Below are 21,433 nucleotides of genomic sequence, written 5' to 3' on the forward strand. Positions count from 1 at the left end.
ATTTTTAATTTATGTAAGTCAAATTCTAATTTCTTATGGATAAAAGGTAATTTCCTTCTCCATGTGGTAGAATTTTAATTCTGTAAATATTTAAGTTGTCCATTAATGTTCTATTAAATATGCACTAAAAATGCTGCGTTATTTGACTTTAAAACTTTTCATTATATTGTTTTTAATACTTTTCTTAAATGCAAAAACAAAGCTGTTAAACTTTCCTTATTAAAATGCTAAGCTTAATGTCTTCTAGCTTTTTGAAGAGCTTTTGTTCATTATATAATCTGTAAAGTAGCCAAGAGTTCCTCAGAAGCAGGACATCATTTAGATTTAAAACAATTATGGCTTGTGTATAAAATAATAATGTGGCATAAGCATTCATGGGATGGCAGCCATGACTTGACTTTAGTGGCAAAAATCTTTGGATACCGCCAACATTTTATTCTCCTTAAAGACTTTACCAAGGTACCCTAGAAGAAAAATGGTGAGGTCATTTTGATTCTGTTAGATAGATAAAGTCGGTGTGACTAGAAGGCCAAATGACACAGTTATGAGCATAGACCTTTTATTTTTTCCCCACGTTTGACAGTGTAAACATACATAAAATACATATTAAAGTTTAGATGCTTTATATTTTGTGCAATAAATTGAAGCTTTAAAAAGAAAACATTTCATTAAAAAAAAGAAACTCATTAGTTTTACTTAAGACAGTAAAATAGCAGCAAGTACCAAGACATTGTGCACTTCTTTTATTTTAATACAAGTTACTTCATTTACATCAGTCAGAAATGTAAGACCGGCTTTCTTGAATACTTAATATAGCTTGAATCACTGGTTAGATAGGGGCATATTTTCCCAACTGTACATCGAGAGGAGTGCTTTCATTAGTTTCAGAAAATACAGACCCTCAGACAGCCAGCATGACCACAACATTGAGCATTAAGAGAAATGAAGCATTGACTTTCCAAGCACTTGCCACAGAAGGTAAGCGAGTCTTTACATTTGTGGTTGTCTCTTCCCTCCGTAAGTTAAGGGTTGTGCTTTGTTGAGGCATTTCAGAGAAATTATTTGGCATGCCACTAGTGATACTTAGGGTCATGGGTGTTGGGGATGATTTTGTTGAGCTAGTGAGGCTTGTGTTTGTAACCATTCCATCTTGGAGATGAATAGTTAGAGTTGCAGCTGCTGCTTCATGTGTTTTGATGGTTTCTGTGGATGTATCTTCTGGATAGGGCACAAAAGCCTTATCAGTGCTAGTAAAGGTGGTGTCTTTGCTTAGAGTGGCACCAAACGTTGTTTCCCTTGTTCGATATTGTTTGGGTATTTTGGTCACTTTGGGTTGAGTTACCATGCTCAGAGAATTAATAGTGTCCACTGTCTGCATCCCACTTACAGTGAATACGCTTGACGTAAATCCAGAAGGTGTGGGATATATGGTATGTTCCTTTAAAGATGATATTTGGTTAGAACAGGGAGTCCCTACCACATGGGCTTTTGTTTCCATCATCCACTTCAATAAGTAAGTAATGTTTTGTTTGTGGTCACATGACCACCTGTTATTGTAAAGAGTTATCTCTTGCAACTGAAAGAGTTGATCAAAAGATTGATCTGGAATGAATGTGAACTTATTGTTGTGCAGGTAAAGATGTGTGAGATTTGTGAGGTTTATTAATGTTCCTGGAAGGATTTGTGTCAAGGAATTATGAGACAGGTCTACAATAAGTAGTTTGGAGGGCATGTTGGTTGGAACCGTCCAAAGTTTGTTACTACTGAGGTTGAGAACCTCGAGACTTCTTAGTGTATTTTTAATGAGGACAACCTTTTCCAGCATGTTCTTAGAAACATCCAGATATTTAAGGTTCCATTGATAAGCAGTATCAGATTTGTCAAGAAGTTTAATGTTGTTGTTAGCAGCAGACATGTTCCAGAGAGACCGAGGTAACTGAGCAGGCAAGCTTTCAAGCCTGTTGTTTGAAATATCCAGGGTCCTCAGATTGGTATATTGGGTTAACTGGTTATGCAGATCAGTAAAGTGGTTATAAGACAGGTTTAAGTATATAATATTCTCTTGCAGTCCAGATGGTAATGTAGTCAAGTTTTTGCCTGAACAATCCACATGCCTGTGCCTCTCTGTACATATACATTGGAGAGGACAAATGCACAAAATACCAGGAGTGAGAAACAGAAGGATGAACAGGCAGGGAGACATTTTCAATGTCTGATATTCCATCAAAGCCTGAAAACAAACAGATACACCCTTCTTTTAATATGCAAATACAATTTAGGCATCTGCATGGGTCAGTTAGCATTAGGCAAAATTTTCAATAAACCTCGTTGTTGTTGAGTCCTTTTATAATTGTTCCAGTGATTAAACTAACAAAGCTCCCCTTCATTTATAGTCCAAATGCTTAATCCTTCAATTGGGGCTATGTGGTAAGAGAGAGACTCTCTCTCCCTACTCTCTTCTGCATTTTTCTTTTATTCAATCCCCCCCTTTTTTTTTTTTTTACCATATTCTTTCTTAAGCATCTTCCCAGAGCCTTAATATGATAAAATGTCAGTCTGCAAATAATGAGTTACAGTCTTAAGCTATTACTGTTTTTGATAATATGCTTTCTTACTCAGATAGGAAAAAATGGCTGTCATGTCTTTTTTTTTTAATCTCTGCAGTAATATAATAGTCAATGTATGTGTGTAGGGTAAGATTTTATTTAGATATTAAAGCAATTCTTTGAAATATCATCTTTGTCTTTTTAGGATAAATACATCTCTGTAAAACATTTTAAGGCACTTGAAAAATCCAGACAAACACCATACCTTTTAAACCTCATGTTTTATAAAATTATTTTTTACTGTACATTTCAGTGCCAGTTCTAAGGAAAAACAATGTGTTATTTACAAAGTGAATGAATATTTAAAAGAAATCCCTCAACTGACACTGCAGCAAATTTCTGGTGCATGCACTTGTAATTGAATATATATTCAATCCTAACGTTGACTTTTTCTTAAAAAAAAAAAAAAACAAGGAAAAATTTGTGAAGTCAGTCTTTTACTGATTTAAATAGCAGCTTACCATAGTGTCGTCTTCAACATCAGCACCTCATTTTCTCCGGGAAACTTAAAGCTTAAAGGTCGTCTTGTTCTGGAGAGTCGGAACCGTTTCTGGCTGTGGGCTGTGCTTGCCTGCTCAGCTGCATTGTGTTGCTGTGAGCTGAAGCTCTGCAACCACCTGATCAGTACCACATAGGAGGACTGCAGAGCTGTCATTGGTGCTGACTCAAATTTATGGCAAGAGGTGCACACGCAACAAAATGGGCAAATTTTTTTTTTTAATTTACGGTGCTAAGCGTACCTATATATCTCAGATTTGCTATCGGATGGAATACCTCATGCACATAGAGCTGGCCCTTACTTCTTTCTATGTATTTGTCTGAGCTCAGGTTCCACATTTTAAGATTTGCCTCATTAATAATTTGTGATTCTTTTTAATGCCTCTACTCTTCATTCTTTTTACATGTTGAAAAATGTTGGAAATGAATTTGTCCTTTGTCATGGGTGCTTTTCTGTTTCAACTATTTTTAACTCCTGCTTCTTTTATGTTCTTTTAAAAAAGGATACAATTGTCCTATCACTTTTAAAAATATAATACAATATGTTTGATTTTGATGTCCTCCCCCAACATGGCGATTATTATGTTTAATTAGCTTTTCAAATTTATTAACCATTTAATGTCTCATCTTCCCATTTAAGAGGAACAGAAGTACTTAAATGATTATTTTCTCTTTATCTTTCTTATATAAAGGATCGTTTGACCCAGGCTACACACAAGTTAGGCTACATTTTAAAATGAGCATCTTATACTTTTATTTACAGTACTTATGGTAAAATAAACATGTATTATTTTATGTATTTGGGGTTAAAGTGTTTTTTATTACTTATGAAATTTACTGTAGTTGGTAAGTGGATATGAGTGTTGTTTTTTCCAGAGGCATTTTTGTTGGTATGTAAATGACTATTTATTTGATTGCATATTTTAAAAATAATAGTATCAATTTTCAGTTATTTCTTCAGAGTATTTCACATTCCATCTTTATGGAAAGCAACTTATATTAATAGTTTTAAAATTACATGAAATAATATAAAAGGAAAAATTTTGGTCATGAGTTTTATAAAATGAAATCAGATTTACAATAACTTCCATTCCACTCTTCAGTGGACTGATTGTTTAAATAATCTGTTAAAACTCAAATATAATTTTCAGAATGGTCAATTTACCTTTAAAAAGGAAGGAAGTAAGAGTCAGGTGTAGTGGCACATGCCTGTGGTCCCAGCTACTTGGGAACCTGAGGTAGAAGGATTTCTTGAGCCCAGGAGTTTGAGGCTATAGTGGATAGCATCTGCACTCCAGCCTGGGCAACTCTGTCTCTAAAATTAAAAAAAAATGAGCAAAAGCAAGTAAAGTTACAGTATTTTCATTATCAAATTGTCACCATTTAAAAATCAGCAATGATTAGCATATTACATGTAATGTAAATCCCTTTATGCCATGTTACTGAATCTTTTGTTTTTCTCTAAAATTATATCTACCATTATGTGGATTTTACCCTAAATAGAATTTATTATATTAAAATTTAAAGTTTGTTTTCTTAGAAAAGAAAGTATAGAAGTCACCTTTTGTATAAAACTAGTGTTCCTCGAAAAGTCTTCAACATTAGAAATTTATTATTGATTAGTTGCTTTATTGCCACTTTACTTTGAGGGTTCAGTTGGACTCTTAATAAGATTCTTTCTATGGATTTCAGAAACCAGTCATTAATCATAGTGCTTAAAAGTAATGTGTTAAAAATACTGCATTCAGCAATATTGTTGTGGAAATAGAGAATGGTTGCATTGACATTTAGAGTTCTATTTTAGCTTGTATCTACACTGTTACACTTTAAGAGATGTGACTGAGGGTCAATTTACTGAACACTTAAATCTCTCCTTTTAATTTTAGAAAGCCTTCTTATATCAGTGTGGAAGTAGAGTTATTAATTTTCATTATTACACTTACCAGTACTTTTTGTTTGAAAGAAAGGACATGTTATTTCAATAACTGATAGATTCAAATGAGTTTGGGTTTAGGCCGTATCAAGTTTAGATTCTGCTGCATATTATAGAAAATTCTAACACAATAGTGGCAGTGTTTCTCATTTCAGGTTTGGGGACATACTAAGTTACTTCATATTATTCAGACATTATTATAAAATTCTCAAAAAGAAAAAGGGGAGCCAGGTGTGATGGTGCATATGCTTGTAGTCCCAGCTATTTAGGAGACTGAGGAAGGAGGTTCGCTTGAGCCCAGGGGTTCGAGGCTGCAGTGAGCTATGATTGTGCCACTGTACTCCAGCCTCGGTAACAGAGCAAAACACTGTCTCTTAAAAAAAGAGAGAGAGAGAGAGAAAAGGGGATCATTTCAATATATTTGAATTATAACAATTTGTTCTTAGCTTACACTTTTAGAAATTCTCATGACATAAAATAATAGTATTTTACTGTTACCCCAAAAAAATAATTTTTTAGAGACTTAAGAGTTACAACTTATTCAGATTAGCTCTTTAAGCAACTTTTATATTCTAGGTTAAACAGTAAATTAATTTATATATCCTTTTGTGTCCTAAGATACGTTACCCCCAACATTATAAAAAGCATAACAAACCACCTGCCAGGAAATGGCTATCCCATGTTAATAGTTCCAGTTCACCCTTATTTCTTAAATTGATAGATAACATTTACTGTGCTTATTTGACAGTCAAATGTTGTCTATTTTTGTTAATATATTTGGCTATTTAGACTGAATTTCCTGCTGAATACAACCAAGAGTACAGAAAAAAGTATTTTAAAATAATGGAAGAACTGACAAGATAGAAATTATCAGGTCAGAATCCAAGTGGATCAATCCCTTCAGGCACCTCCCACTCCAGCCATTGGCTTGTTGCCACAACTTGGTCAGTTCTCTAGAATCTCCCTCATTCTAGGTTTTTCCTCTTGGCTTCCATTGGGAGATTTAACTTGTTCTTCTATCCCCCATATTTCCTACAAATGGTTTCTAGTATTATTAACATAACTGCTTATTTGCATCATTCCACAGTAGTTTCAAAATAATACCAGTATTGCTACAATTATTTTTTTTAATCTTTTGTCTTTATTTTTTTTTCTTTTTTCTTTTATTTATTTTTTTCAGCATATTATGGGGGTACAAATGTTAAGGTTACGTATATTGCCCTTGCCCCTCCTCCCCTGAGTCAGAGCTTCAAGCATGTCCATCCCCCAGTTGGTGCGCATCACACTCATCATGTATGTATATACACATCACTTCCCCCCCACCTGCCCAACACCCGATAGATGTTATTCCTATATGTCCACTTAGCTGTTGATCAGTTAATACCAATTTGCTGGTAAGTACATGTGGTGCTTATTTTTCCATTCTTGGGATACTTAATAGAATGGGAGTATTGTTACAGTTAGATTACACACTACTGAATAAAGTTTAAAATTTCTTTGCAGTTCTGTTTGTTCTTAGAATATATTTTACAAAAGATCTATAGTGAACTCTGTGTTCTGATGCAATGTGGAATAATTCCTTTTTTTATATTTTTATATCACCAAATTGACATAAAGTTAGATTCCTTTGTTTCAGTTTTCAGTTTTTCAGAATCACTTAAGTCAAAATTATATTCAGAGTAATCTTGCTTCTCTGTCTTCTCCATCCTATTTCCTTCTTTCTATTGGTGACAATTTTTATTAGCTTTTGGTTATAGCTTAACAATATTTCTTTTTGAAAACATACAAAATATGTATTTCTGTGTATATATTATTTGTTTTATACCCTCTTTTTATATAAAAGGCTTTGTACTCTATATACTATTGAACAACTTGTTCCTTTATTTCTTAATATGTCTTGAGGACCACTCCACATCAGTACATAAGTGTCTGTCTTATTCATTTTGTGATGCTTAGTACTCCATTTGGGAATCTGTCGTGGTTTATTCAGCCAGTCCCCTATTGGCGCATATCTGGGTTGTTTCTGGACTTTGGTTCTCACAAATGATGCCACAGTGAATACCCTTATACCTAAATAATTTCATAGTTTTCCAAAAGATTCCTAGAAGTAGGATTGCTGGGTAAAATGGTAAATGCCTCTGGAATTTTTCCAGATATTACTTAATTCCTCTTTATCAACTATACTGTTTTGTAATCCCACCAGCAGTGTATCAGGATGTCTAGTTCTATATAGCCTTACTGTAGGCCTTATTGTTGAATTTTTATATTTATTTCAGTTTGATAGGTAAGTAGTGTCTCACTGAAATTCTAAATGCATCTCTCTAATTATGAGGATGATCAGAGATTATGAATGAAGGATTATGAAGAAGTTGTATATTTTTACATATGTGTTTAAGGACTATTTAAAATTTTTCTTCTGTGACTATTTTGTATATGTTTTGCAAATTTTTTATTGTGCTCCAGGTTTTCCCCCATCTATATTTAGGAGCTTTTTTAAATTGTAGAGATATTAGCACTTGTCTTGATTTAATTTGCAATTTTTTTCCAGTTTGCCATTTGTCTTTTTATTAGGATGTGGTGTGTGTGGGTAGGTATATGTTTGACATTTAAGAGTTTCACAAAATTTGGTTTTCCTTCTTCTTTTTTTTTATCCCTCCCTCCCCCCACCCACCCCCAGCCTTTTTTCTTTTTATTACTTCTGGATTTTGAGACTCAGCTAGGAAGGCTTTTTCTACTTCCACATTATAAAGGAATTCACCCATACTTCTATTATTTGTATAATTTCATGGTTTATATTTAGATCTCTGGTCTACTTGGTGTTTATTCTAATATAGTGTGAAGTATGGATCCAATTTTATCTTTTTCCAAATATCCATCCAGTTGTCTCAGTACTTGTTCCCACTGATTTGATACTCGAGTTTATTCCTGGACTTTCTATTCTGTTCTTTTGGTCTGTTTGTTTAACCATATACTAGTACCACCGTGTCTTAATTTATAGGTACTCAAATATTTTGCTACTTTACTTTTTGATCAGAATTAGGCAATGACAACAATTACAGGTCATCCTCATCTAATTCTTTATGTCCCCACTACCAACACTAAATAGAATACTTGTATGACATATGTATGTTTTGATGCATGGAGTAAGTAAGTGCTCTTTGGTCCTTTATTAGTGAAAAGAGTGTTAGAGCAGAAATCAGGAGATAAACTCAGGTTGTAGTACCACTTCTAAGAGAAATAAACTTTCTCTTCCTGATCCTGTTTCTTTAATCTTTTCTCTAGGTTTTTCTTTGTTCCAACATTTTCTTTCCCCTGTATTTATTTTATTAGCTTGCATTTCTTCATGCTGATTAAGCAAGGATTGCCACTGACCTCGGTGAGGAAAATTGTATGCAGAAATGTGAATTATTTTTCCCTCAGCAAAGAATTTCTTTAAAAAAAAAAGAAAGATAACATAAAAACCTAGCTGTTGCCAGTGGACTGTCCTTCTGTGGTACAACGAACAGAAGGAGAAAAGCTGCCTGTAGTGTTTAAAGAAATCAGAAAAGACTATGACCAAGTCCTCAGCTCCCGTTTTATCTAGGAGAGTTGGTATTTCTTTCTTTTTCCCTATATTTCCTTATATTCCTGCCAGGAAATAAGGTAGTAAAAGGAGCAAAAATGTGGAAAGAGCCCATTAGGTAACAGTCTTAAGTGTTTTTGAGTTACGATGATTTAAGGCATGTCAAATACTTGAGCAAGAATAAAAATATTATACTTTATTTATCCTAACTAAAATGCTTAAAATTCAAAAGAATAATAGGAAATTCTTAAATTCCAAATTGCTACTGGGTAAATCAGCCTTGAAAGTGCTAAGTTTAAAAAACACATGAAAGAAACCTTTTAATTTTAATGGGGAAGACAGAAGAGAACCAATGTAATATGACAATAAACATCATGCTTATTTAGGAAAAGCAAAAAGCTCAAGGAAATGTTTGTGCAAATAAGCTTTAATGGTCAGTAAGGGATGGCATGAAAGATTTAAGGAGAAATATTGTATAATATAAAAAATTCTAATCTTCTAAAGCTTACAAGTTTTTATTGTAAGGATGGAGCTTTGTTAGTTTCTGCAACACGAGTGCTACAGATAAATTCTATATTCTATTCTGAAAATCCCAAAACTATGAGACATTCTCCAAGACTAAGCTATCAATGAGGCTACTACATTTCATTCTAGGTGACTGTTTACCCCTAGAGTTAGGGTGGGGCTGATGAGGAAGAATATGTGCTTGTCGAGCAAAGGAGCACTTCTGCAGACACCGGCTGGCATCTCCACAGCATAGGCCAATGATCACACTTTACCTCGACTTTGACAAAGGTCAGGTTCTTCCCTACTCTAATAACTCAGATTTATTTATCAGTTGTCAGGTAATGGATAAAGATGAAATTCTGCATAAGAAAAGTGATTAAGCCGGGGTGGTGGCTCAAGCCTATAATCCTAGCACTCTGGAAGGCTGAGGCATGAGGATCGTTTGAGCTTAGGAGTTCGAAACCAGTCTGAGCAAGAGTGAGACTCTGTCTCTACTAAAAAGAATTTTTAAAAATAGAAAAATTAGCCAGGTGCCATGCCATACGTGTGGCCTGTAGTCCCAACTACTCGGGAGGCTGAGGCGGGAGCATTGCTTGAGCACATGAGCTTCAGGTTCCAGTGAGCTAGGCTGACACCACTGCCGTACTCTAGCCCAGACAACAGAGTGAGACTGTCTCAAAAAAAAAAAAAGAAAGATGGTTTATGAGTTTAAAGAGTTTAAATGGTTAGTATCAGAAAGTATAAATTTAGTGAAAAGTTGATAACCATCTTTCTTTCCTAGAAGAATCATCCAAATTCAGAATGAAACCATAGTTTCTATTTTTTTAATTTCCTTATGAGATTCAATTTTGTTTGGGTGCTTATAAAGCAAAGACTTTTTAAAGAGACTAGTTTTAAAATTTGTGCTTCCCCAGTATTATAGGAAAATGTTTATATTTTATGGTGCATGCTCTTATATTTTTCAGGGCAAATGTCCCCATTGCCCCAGTTTGCCATTTTAATAAGTTTGTTTTACTATTTCCAGTAAGACCATAAGGAAAATTTCTCTCTTCTCAAACATTCATTTTAATCTCTCATCCCCACAAATTTGGAATATGTATTTAATACTTGAGATATTAATTTAAAACTTAGAATATGTATTTAATCTCTTATTTTTCTCCATCCCAAACTTTGAAATGAAAAAATAAGTTTATTCAAAAGTTTATACATAGCTTTTTAGGAAAAAATATCTATTGGGTAATAACAAGTATATATAGTTTGCTTGTTTCAGAATGGTTAAGTTATTGACATATATACCATCCACATATGTAAAATGTACTATATTTTAAAGACAGATACTGTAACTGGTAAATAGTTCACTGTTAAATAACTTTTTTAAAGAAAGTTCCACCTATCCACATGGGCTTTGAGCAGATTTCACACAGTTCCTGAATAAAAATTAAAATTGACTACCAGCTGCCATTTTATATATCTCATTATATGAAGAAAAATAAAAGATGGAGTCATTTAAGGATGGAAGATCAGCCTAAAAGCACTTTGTAAAATTTATAACAGTTCTGCAGGTGGAGGTGGCAGGGATTCATTAAGATCTTGATCAGAGTCAAGAGGAACAGAGAACTCCTGGCTCTGGATCTCAACGTTGAATTCTTCCTGATTTTTCATAAAATCCACTGGCGGCTGGACCAAGTTAAGTGAGTCAGGGGAAGGTGGAAATGACTGTTTGGTCTCAGACTGTTTAGGTTCTTCACATGTTTGACTGAGACAGTCCAGAGATGGAGGGAAATTGATAGAATCATTTGGAAGAGGAGATACAGTTGTCATTGTGGGTTTGTCAGATTGGTTATTCTCTTGTCCTTCCAAGTCAAGAAGGGGAGGTGGTGGAGGCAGATCTGTATCATCTGAAGAAGAAATAGCTGTGCCAATTGTTGATCCACCCACACTTTCCTCTGATGTACCATTTACTTGATCTTTTATTTCCTCTTTTTGGGGGTTGTTGGAATCTTCAATGTTTTCACTTGATTCAAACAACTGAATTTCCAAGTCATCTCCTAAAAGCGTGCTTTTGCTGGGTTTCCAGGTCATAAGTGAAACAATTGATGTACGTTTTGTGGATACTTCATTTTCTCTAATGTTATCCATACATATGTCAGGGATTTCTCCATCAGCAAATGGAGACCTGCCTGCCCAATTTTGGTCATTTAAAGCTGGTTTTCTCAAGCATTTCCATAGTACAATCATGATTATAGCCACCAACAGAGAAGTCAGAATTACACCAATTAATATGGCAGCTATTGAATTAGAATTGGTTTTATGTGAGGTTTCTTTGTTACTGGTAGGTTGTAAGATGAATCCCGGTGTACCCCTAGGTGAATTTTTGATCACTGATGTTGGTTCTGTGGATGGATTATGAACAGTTGGTGGTACTGGTTTTCTAGAAGGGGTGTGGACAGATAATGATGGTTGTTGAGTGGAAGTATAGACAAATGATGTTGGTGATTTTCTGGTAGAAGTATGGGCAGATGGTGGTATTTGTCTTGCAGAGGTGAACACAGGTAGTGCTGTTTGCCGGAAGGAGGTATTGACCGTTGGTATTGGTGATTTCGTGATGTTATTGGCAAGTGATTGTCCAGCAGAAGTGTGTGCAGCTGGTTCCCCAGAAGAGACATGGACAGCTGGTGTTGGTTGTCCATCAACAACTTTGGCAGATGGTGTTGGCTGTCCAGAAGAAATGTTGTTGAATTGTGTTGGTAGACCTGAAGGATTCCTTGTGTTTTGAGAATTAGCCGAGACATATGATGCTGATGATCTAAATAAGGTAGGCATCTCTGTTGGAATTGCCTCTGTCTTTGAGAAAAATGTGTTATCCAGGTGTCCATAAAGCAAAATTAAGATGAAATACTTGGGCTCCATTTCAGAATGTTTCCTCTTTACCAGAGATTGTATAATAAAAGAAAGAAAGAAAGACAATTAGGTATCATTTGGTATCTAGTTATATTTGACTTTTCATTAAAATGCCTGGCATAAAGTAGATAGGTACTCGATTAGTATTTATTATTCCTAATTTAGACTTGACAGACTTTAGGCTAGTATAAACATCTCTTGAATATACCCTAACCTGTTACACAGCATTTGGACCTCGTAGACCAGTGCTCTCTCTTAATTCCTTGATAAGATCCATGCTTCCCCTCCTGCCCCTCTAGCTTCATTACATTATAGTCCTTCCTCTCACCGTCATACTTCTCATAGCGCATGGGCTCTATATGCTGGATCCATGTGTTCTCTACTTTTTTTTACCCTTTACTCCTAGAAATGTATTGATTCTGTTGCCTTGAAGATTACCAGTGACCATCTATTACCCAATTCAGTTGTCATTTGTTTCTTCTTTTTTCCCCTTCTCTTGACCACCTTTGACACTACTGACTCTTCCTTCACTAACATTCAAGTAGCTGTTTGTAATCAGTCTTCCTACATGTTACTCTCACTAGCTGTTTTTCTCCTGCCTCCTTAATATGGCCACTTGATACTCAGTCTTTACACCTATCTACTTTGTTCCTGATCTGTAAGATTTCACTTCTCACCTTTATGCCACAACTCCCAAACCTATACATCCAGCTTAAATCTCTCCTTTGTTCTTTCTGATTCTATTTGTACAACTTCGTGGTGGATGTTGCCATGTATATATACCACTAGCAGCGAATTCAACCTATTTACAATGGAATTCATCTTTACTTCACAACTGACTCTTCTCTCAACTTCTCTGTTAATGGTACCACTAGTTTCTTATGCACCGAATCTGTTATATTAGTAATCTTTCCAGCATTCTCAATGTCTAGCACTGTGTCCTTATGTTAGTATCTCATATTTTTAAAGGACTCATTTTTGCTCAAAGTCGTAAGCTCAAAATCCTAGCATGATCTCTGAATCTGGTTGAGTCAGTCCTATTTAGATGGTCCTGCTGCTGCTTTCATTCACTTATTGGTAAATACCATCTTTGTGTCAGGCCCTGTTCTAGGTTTAGGAGATTAAAAAGAGAAAGATGCTGCCTTCAGGTGTTTCAGGTTCTAGTGGTAGAAATAAACAGGTAAACAATTATTACAATTTGATGTTTTCTCGTAAATGTATGCAGGAGTTGCACAGAAGTAACCTAGTTTGAGAAGTCTTTAAGGAAGTTTTCTCAGAGAAATAAAACTTTAACTGAATCTTAAAATGTCTGCAATAATTAAGCAATAAATAAATATTCTAGCTAGGGGTAATAATAAATGGGCACAGGAAAAGAAGGCACATGGGTAAGTTTGGCATGTAGAGCTTTTAGTGGTAGATGCTAACACTTGAAAAGTTAAGTTCTAGTTCTGCTTCTACCACCTAACTTCCTGTCTAACCATGAGAACTAGTCACTGATCTCTACAGTTCTCAATTGCCTTATCTCTAAAGTGAGGAGTTATACTAAGACAATTTTTAGGTTTGAATGTAATATACTTGTTTTGCACAATTAGAGAAAGGAGAATCTCAGGGTGTTAGACCTTGGTGTATATGATTAGACACTGTAGCTCTTCTATGAATCATAGGCCAATCTAAGACAGATACGATGTTTTTTTGCAAGGTGTAATAAAAGGTTTTGCAAATAAATAGACTTTTTAGCATATTTGAGTAGTTTTCATTGCTTGTTACTAGGTATACAGTGAAGATAAAAAACCCTGTTTTAAGAGAAGAAAAGGTGATTTTTTTCCCTTTACTTTCTCTTCCTTTTTATTTTCTTTCTAATGCTTCAAGCCAAAACTTTAAAATAGTTCAACTTTGAACTATTTAGTTCAAACTATTTAGTTCAAGATAGTTCAAATGTGAACTATCTTGCACGCTGCTGATGAATTAATCTTAAAAACATGCATGATCAGGTTGTTACTCCCTTGCTTTGGGGATTCCCCATCACTGTTAAGCTAAAACTTTTAAACTGAGTTTTCTTCCTTTTGTTTTGAGTTAACCAGTCCAGACTCACATCTCATGGCTGAAACTTCTTATCCAGCCAAATGCACGCTTTCCCCACCTTACATACTTTCTAAACACATACTTTTTCCCCCCTAAACAGACACTTTCAATCATGCTGCTTTTCACCATCCTCAACTGTGTTCTTTTTAACCTGGCCTCTTCTGCTTTCTGACTGCGGATCTGAACCTGTTCCCATCTTTCAGACCTCAGTCTAAATTCCCCTTCTTACATTAAATTCTCTCTGCCTGACCACAGCCCAGAGAAATCAGCCATTCACAGACTCCCCCTAGTTCTTACTGTCAGTATGGTTCCTTTGTATACCTCACTCTCACTTCTATTCTCTTATATAAGTGTTTATTTTTTATTACTTTTCACATTTTCTTATTATTCCCTTGAACAACATTATAAAGAACCTTGAAGAAGGCAAAAAGAAAAGAAGAAATAAAAATACTTATCTGGAACATACTCTGTGCTGTACTATCTCAGGTGTTTCACGTATTTTATTTCATTTAACCTTTAAATGAATTTATGAGGAAGGTGAGGGGATTCTTTATTTACAGATAAGGAGACAACTTCAAATGAGTTAAGCAATTTGCCCAATGTTACATCACTATCAATGACAGATTGGGAATTTGTACCTAGGACCATCTGATTCCACAGCATATGCTATTTCTACTACCCTATACTGCCTAATGTTTTTGTATTTTGATTCCTCTGCAGCATATGTTTTACATATTAGTCATTCAGTAAACATTTAATTTGTATTGGGGGGCCGGGGTGGTTGCTCACGCCTTTAATCCTTGCACTCTGGGAGGCTGAGGTGAGCGGATTGCTCAAGGTCAGGAGTTGGAAACCAGCCTGAGCAAGAGTGAGACCCCGTCTCTACTATAAATAGAAAGAAATTAATTGGCCAACTAATATATATAGAAAAAATTAGCCGGGCATGGTGGCGCATGCCTGTAGTCCCAGCTACTCAGGAGGCTGAGGCAGAAGGATTGCTTGCGCCCAGGAGTTTGAGGTTGCTGTGAGCTAGGCTGATGCCACAGCACTCACTCTAGCCTGGGCAACAAAGCGAGAGTCTGTCTCAAAAAAAAAAAAAAAAAACAAATTTTGTATTGGGCTTCTTCATTCACTTCCATTTCACTGTTTCACTTTTAATTAATACTTCTGCCAGAATATGAGCAAAGAAGTTGAAATCTAAGTCGATAAATTCTTTTTTATCCACTTCTGCAAAAGATTTTAAAGAGAAAAATTTGAAACTTTTGACATAAATATGGGCCTTCATATCATCTCTAGATAGTTGTCATTCATGCAATTCCTCCCTAATATTTTTATAGATTACCAAAAAGAACGCTTAGTTAGAAAATGGCATTCTTCAAAGTTTCATTTTAAAAATGTTTTTTAAAAATGCTAAGCATCAGAAAATATAGGTCATGAATTGTCTTCAGCCAAAAATGTTTCCTCTTTTGTGACTTAGCTTAAAATAAAGAAACCATACAGTTCCTCTTTTCAGTTAGCTGAAAATGGCATTAGAGAAGGAAACAGCCCAAACAGGAACATAATTATAAACCCAGTTTAGTTTGTAAGATCAATTTCGATAGGTTCACAGTCTCTTATGTCAGTAGAACGTATGTAGAGCCTTCAGTGTATGAAATTTTCACTTGTCATTTAAGGATTACAGCAGTATTAAAACCAAATTCCATTTTTGACCTATCCTACCATTTTCTCCCACTCTTAAGTTAGGTTTTTACCCTCCTAGGATCTGCTACATCAGAATACTAGAATCTGTGTTAGACTCCTACTATAATAATTTGGCATGGCCCAGAAAAGAAAAGGAGAAAGATTCAAGAGAAAAATAAATAGATATAATAGTGAAAAAACTGACTTTTTTCCAAAGGTAGTGAAACCAGTGTTATTACCAGTTTGGAAAGTTATTTAACATACATATGTTTTAACACATTAACTGTCATGTGAGTTGTATTTAACTCACGCTAGTTTTGAGCCTGGGGCCTCATGAAGCATATGTAACTCACATGTCTCTTTACCTTGTTCACCATAGCTATGGGCACAGAAAACAATAAAAAATAACAAATTTTTCATTAAATTAGAAAGGATCATTTTGTTTTCAAAGTTTTTGTTGTTTTCATAATAACCATGGCCCCAAGGAAAAAAAATTTTTTTCCTAGTGTTGCAGTCAGTATGTTAATATATAAGTGGTATGTATTTAAATTAGCAACCATTGTTTCTGCTGGGAAAGAATAATGTAGTATAGGGGAATAAAAAGCAGGAGAAAATGTAGCATAAGATGAAATGAAAAGGCAATGCAAAGAAAAGTACAAAATAACACAAAGAAAAAAATAAAACAAAAATTAAAGGAAGCAACAAATATATGGAAAAGAGGAAGGTCTATTGACTAGAGAAAGGTATTGAAGAAAAGTTAAACAGCTGGAAAAAAGTTGTGGTTATGTAACTGACAAGAAATTAAGTACAAGAATAAAGTGGGTAAAATGAAGAAGTTGGAGGAAAAGATTGAAGTAGATGAAAAAAGCAACCACAAAATGCTATTCCCTGTAGTGGCTTGTGTTTGTGGGTGCAAAGAACCAGCAGAGAGGAGCTGTCTTTTCAAGATGGAGGGCCAGCATGAGCCATCCTTTCAAACTCTCTTATCTTTCATTTCAGGCTCTCCTACCTGCTGTGTCATTAAGATATTCTTTCTTGCTCTCTGTTTCTCTGTCTCTGTGTCTCTCTCTGTGTGTGTGTGTCTCTCTCTCTCTCTCTCCTCACACCACCCAGAAGCATATCTGGTAATTACTACAAAGAACCTGTGCACATTCTGTGTAAGATTTTTCTAGAAATCCCTTAGTCTGCTGCTCAGGCAAATCCCAAATTTGTCAGCCTTCATATGGCAGTATTTTATTTTAGGCTGATGATACTTTGAAGTTTAAATGTGTGAATTTTGGTCCTTTGCTTTTCCAGATTATTTTAAAATTTTTAAAAGGAAAAAGAAAAACATGAACTGTTTTAACTAAGCATGTTAAAGGCAGTTGCAGTAAAGCAGGAGTCCCCATGTATTAGACATGTTTTTATATATATGATGCCTAAGTACATAAAGGGTCCAGCATTTAAAAATGTTGCTATTAAGTTGGGTATGTTAAAAAATATGTCATTGTCATTTAAAGGGAATCAGGGCAATCTGGAGAGCATACCTAGACAAGGCAAGTATAGATAGCATCAAAATAATTATCGGTGTTCCAATTACTTTGATATAGTAAAAGTAAGTTATAATGCAAATATAATAGATTAAAACTTTCCAGTAGTAATATCTCCAACTAATGAAGTTTGAAACCATAAAAGGAAGAAAACAGCAATTCTATATCTTGAGAAAGAACAGAAAGGGAAATTGATCTTAAAGTACAACAGAAAGTATTTGATGACCTTTTATTTACTACTAGTTACTGGGCACCTACCAATGCTAGGCACTATCCTATTTCAGTGAGCTAGGTGCTGGTATTTTCATCTTACAGATAAGGAAACCCAGAAGAGAATTTGGGTAACTTGTCAAGTGTCACAGCTTTTCTAAGTAGCAGCACTATTACAGAAACCATACTGATCTTTTACCAGAGCCCTTTCCTTCTGTTACATGTCATTATGTGTGCTACACTGCCTTTCATAGTAGCAATTATGAAATAAAAATGCTTTATAAACGAAGAAGATGTGAGTTCTCTGGGAACAATATGTAAATAACTTGTGGAGATAGTCTTACATAAAGGATAGAAGAAGAAATACCAAAAAACCCATTTTAATCTTTTAAGAGTTACTATTCTATGAAAACAGTTACAGGAGTTTTGAATGGTTGGCCTGTAAACTGTCATATTTACTAAGTTTACTAAAATATTTGTGGTGATTTTTAAAGATTGGACATTGAGAGGCATCAGATTTATGTTTAGCAAATTCAGACTTACTCAGAATCATTCCTTCTAATTAGAATTATGTAGCAATTAGTTGAAAAACACAGGCACTATTAAACTTTATATTTGACCTAATCCTTTAAAAACATGTATGGGATTCTGTGATGACAAAGACACCAATGTCAAAGATTCATGGGAAATTTTTGAATAAAATTATTTAATGAAATATGAGTGAAAATAATATAACTTTGTCCTTTAATATGCATAACGAAATAAGCTCAATATTAGAAGCAGAAAAATATATAAACAAGTCTTATCTTAAAAAAAGATAAAAATCTTTATTTTCTATCTTCTGTAATACTTAGAAGAAATCCAAAATGGACTTCTGTAAGAGAAAGTCGTAAGTATTTATGAAGTATTGAAAAAGGACGTCACCCACTATAAACTTATTTTTCCTTGAAATTATAGGTCTGTGTAAAATTCTGTTTGCAGTTTTTATCTAGAGAATATATTTACTTTGTAGTTACCTAGTTTACTCACGTTGTAAGCATATTTTATGCTTATTATCAATTTTCTATTCTGTGGATTTTTTTCCTGTGTCTTATGCTATCTACTAAAGGCTTATATAGTAATTGACATAAATACATAGGTGATATGAATATGTCTATACATTTTGTAACATTTTTATCTTAGTAAGTTTTTTAAATGAGCAATATTTTCCTGTCATTATTACTTTAATATAAAATTCTGTGTAAAAACTAAAGCATATATAATTATAATTGAGTACCTCATCTAATTTACTTCTTTCTAAATTAAATGAAGGTAACTGTTCTTACTATGGAAACTAAAGAAGATTTTAAAAATAAAAATAATTTAAATCTATGGATTGTATTATATACAAGAAAATTTTATAGAAAGCAAATTAGAATTTAACAGTATATTGGAGGGTATAAATTCAGTCATAATGCATGGAATCTAGTTTTATTTCTAACCCTCAGCCTTATCTGCTATGGCTATAGTTTATTTCTTTTAATTACAAAACTAAGGTTAACAACTGTTAGAGTTGAATAAACTTGAAAGGCCTTATACAAAACTAGATGATAATCTTTTTCTAAGGAAAGCTCAACATTGTGTATTTTTAAATTATATGCAAAAAAAACCCCACAAAAACATGTTATAGGCACCTTTAGACAATCAGAGTTGAATTTAAGTTTAAAACACTAATGACATTTTAGGTTTTTAAATAAATTTTATATAAAGCAAAATGAAACCAAATTGCCTGTGTGAAATTTTCTTACCTCAGCTGCAATAACTTCTTTTGGAGAATGCTAAAGTCTTCTAACTGGACATTTTGGTGATTTGGCTAAGAAAGCAAAAGGGGTGGTTCAATTCAGATTAAAAATGGTCCTGGTAGCAAACTGAAATAATTTCTGTACAAGAGGAAGTTTATCAATAGCTGGTTCCGGAAGTGCAATAAGCCACAAGATGACTGAGAACTGTACTACTTTAACAGAACTTACATTGAAAAGCAATTTGAAGCTATATGATTTGAGTGCTTTTAATTAATGTTTGTAAATAAACATTTGAGATTCTCATAATATGATTATATAATTAAAATATTTAGCATGGATCCCTGAAGAGGAAATTATGTGTTCTAAGGAAAAGCTGCCAGTTAGGTTATTACCTATAGTCAGATTTCTTTTCATAAGCAGTGAGTGATATGTTCTGTTTGCTTGTATGACCTTAGCCAAGGTCCTGCACTTCTGAGTTACCATTTCCTCCCTAAAGGAATGTTTCCCTTATTGGGTTATTGTGAGGATTAAATAAGATAATATAACATAACATGTATAAATGTCTCTTAGAAAGTAGACAGCCAGTAAATGTTAATATTATTTCCTCATATATAATATAGACAAAACCCAAGTAAAATTATATTAAATTGTTTTGGCTAAATACTAAATAATTTTTTAGTTCAAGCTCAACAACTATTTATTTGATTACCCACAAAGTAGGTACTTCTCAGTGGAAAATAAAATAAATTTGGAATCACTTTTAAAATAAAAAATTAAGCAAAATATATTGAAAAAAGTATGTGTCCAGGCTGGGTGTGGTGACTCACGTCTCTAATCCTAGCACTCTGGGAGGCCGAGGCGGGAGCATCATTGGAACTTAGGAGTTCAAGGGCAGCCTAAGCAGGAGCAAGACCCCGCCTCTACTTCAAATAGAAAAAATTAGCCAGGCGTGGTGGTATGTGTCTGTAGTCCCAGCTACTCAGGAGGCTGAGGCAGATCTCTTGAGCCCAGGAGTTTGAGGTTGCAGGGAACTATGATGATGCCACTGTACTCTAGCTGGGGCAACAGAGTGAGATTCTATCTCAAAAAAAAAAAAAAAGTATGAGTCCATCTGAATAAAAACTTTTTTGAACTAGTCACCTTTTAGCCCTGTTCCTCTCCTGAAAAACAGTTAATTCCTAATTTATAAGTTTATTATGAAGTTAAATAAATATAAAGCGCCTTGCTTAGTGCATATTGTAGTAGATACTGTTAACCCATGTGCTGTTTGTCCCTGGTCACTACAAAGGAACACGAATTATTATGATCTGGTTCTTTCAAGGCACTTATAACTTGGTACAAAAAGAATAGTTGTTAAAATTTTTTAAGAGGTCTTACTATAAAGCAGAATATAATCAAAATGCTATAAAGTTTTTGATTCACTATTTTTAAAGCCCTGGATAAAGCTGGAGATTTTCTACTTGGGGATAGAAATTAAAGTGGTTTTGTTCAAAAATGACTTAAGTTTTGAAGTCAAAATTATCTTACCTATCGTCTTTAAATACCAGTCAGTTTTGGAAAGGAACCACTTTGTTCATGAACTATCATTGGATGGTATCATTCTGAGGATGTGTGTTTATTAACCAAGATAATGGGTGGTGAATTTTAAATATTCCTAATAGAAGTTCTCTGGTGAGAAAATGTTGCGTATGAAAGTAGTTTCCTAGTAAATTAATTTTTACAAAGATACTAATTTCTTTTAAATTCCTCTGGTATTTTTTTATGACACTTGATTCAAGGAGTGCTTTGTATTATCACTATGTGTTCTAGTACACAATCTCAAATTTTTAATTTTTGCACAAAGTGGGAGCTCTGGACAGTTTCATTGCTAATCTGGGCCATTTTACTCCTAAAGAAATAATCTGGTTGTCACCATGATTGGCATGTGTATTCTCATGCTTTTCTTTTTACTTCATTGACATTAAGCTTTATCTGGAATAATATGGTTTTGATTTATTGTTTAGGGAATGGACTTTTTTTTTTTTTTTTACAAATTGGTAATAAATTGATGCTTTATTTTTCCCCCTCTTAAGATGTAACCTAGATGTTTGGAGCCATGGAACTTGTAAGAAGTAAATTTGATGACCAAGAGTGGTATCATCTAG

At 34.2% G+C, this 21,433-nt stretch overlaps 3 protein-coding genes across 11 annotated transcripts in view; 1 reads left to right on the forward strand and 2 right to left on the reverse strand.

Annotated features, from left to right (window-relative positions):
• NF1 (neurofibromin 1) overlaps nucleotides 1-21,433 on the forward strand; it is a 308,719-nt gene that overhangs the window by 230,403 nt on the left and 56,883 nt on the right. The gene's annotated exons all lie outside the window — the stretch shown is intronic.
• On the reverse strand, nucleotides 543-3,268 carry OMG (oligodendrocyte myelin glycoprotein). The gene is made up of 2 exons (XM_012739453.3): nucleotides 3,068-3,268; nucleotides 543-2,230 (listed from the first exon to the last, which is right to left on the reverse strand). Exons 1-2 carry the CDS (start codon nucleotides 3,068-3,070, stop codon nucleotides 902-904), a joined length of 1,332 nt encoding a protein of 443 aa, XP_012594907.1. The 5' UTR covers nucleotides 3,071-3,268; the 3' UTR covers nucleotides 543-901.
• Nucleotides 9,009-19,440, reverse strand: EVI2B (ecotropic viral integration site 2B). Its single transcript, XM_012739345.3, has 2 exons — nucleotides 19,296-19,440; nucleotides 9,009-12,031 (listed from the first exon to the last, which is right to left on the reverse strand). The coding sequence occupies exon 2, from the start codon at nucleotides 12,014-12,016 to the stop codon at nucleotides 10,652-10,654; it is 1,365 nt and encodes a 454-aa protein (XP_012594799.1). The 5' UTR covers nucleotides 12,017-12,031; nucleotides 19,296-19,440; the 3' UTR covers nucleotides 9,009-10,651.

The sequence above is a fragment of the Microcebus murinus genome, chromosome 18 (assembly GCF_040939455.1).
Source record: "Microcebus murinus isolate Inina chromosome 18, M.murinus_Inina_mat1.0, whole genome shotgun sequence".
Classification (NCBI taxonomy): Eukaryota; Metazoa; Chordata; class Mammalia; order Primates; family Cheirogaleidae; genus Microcebus; species Microcebus murinus.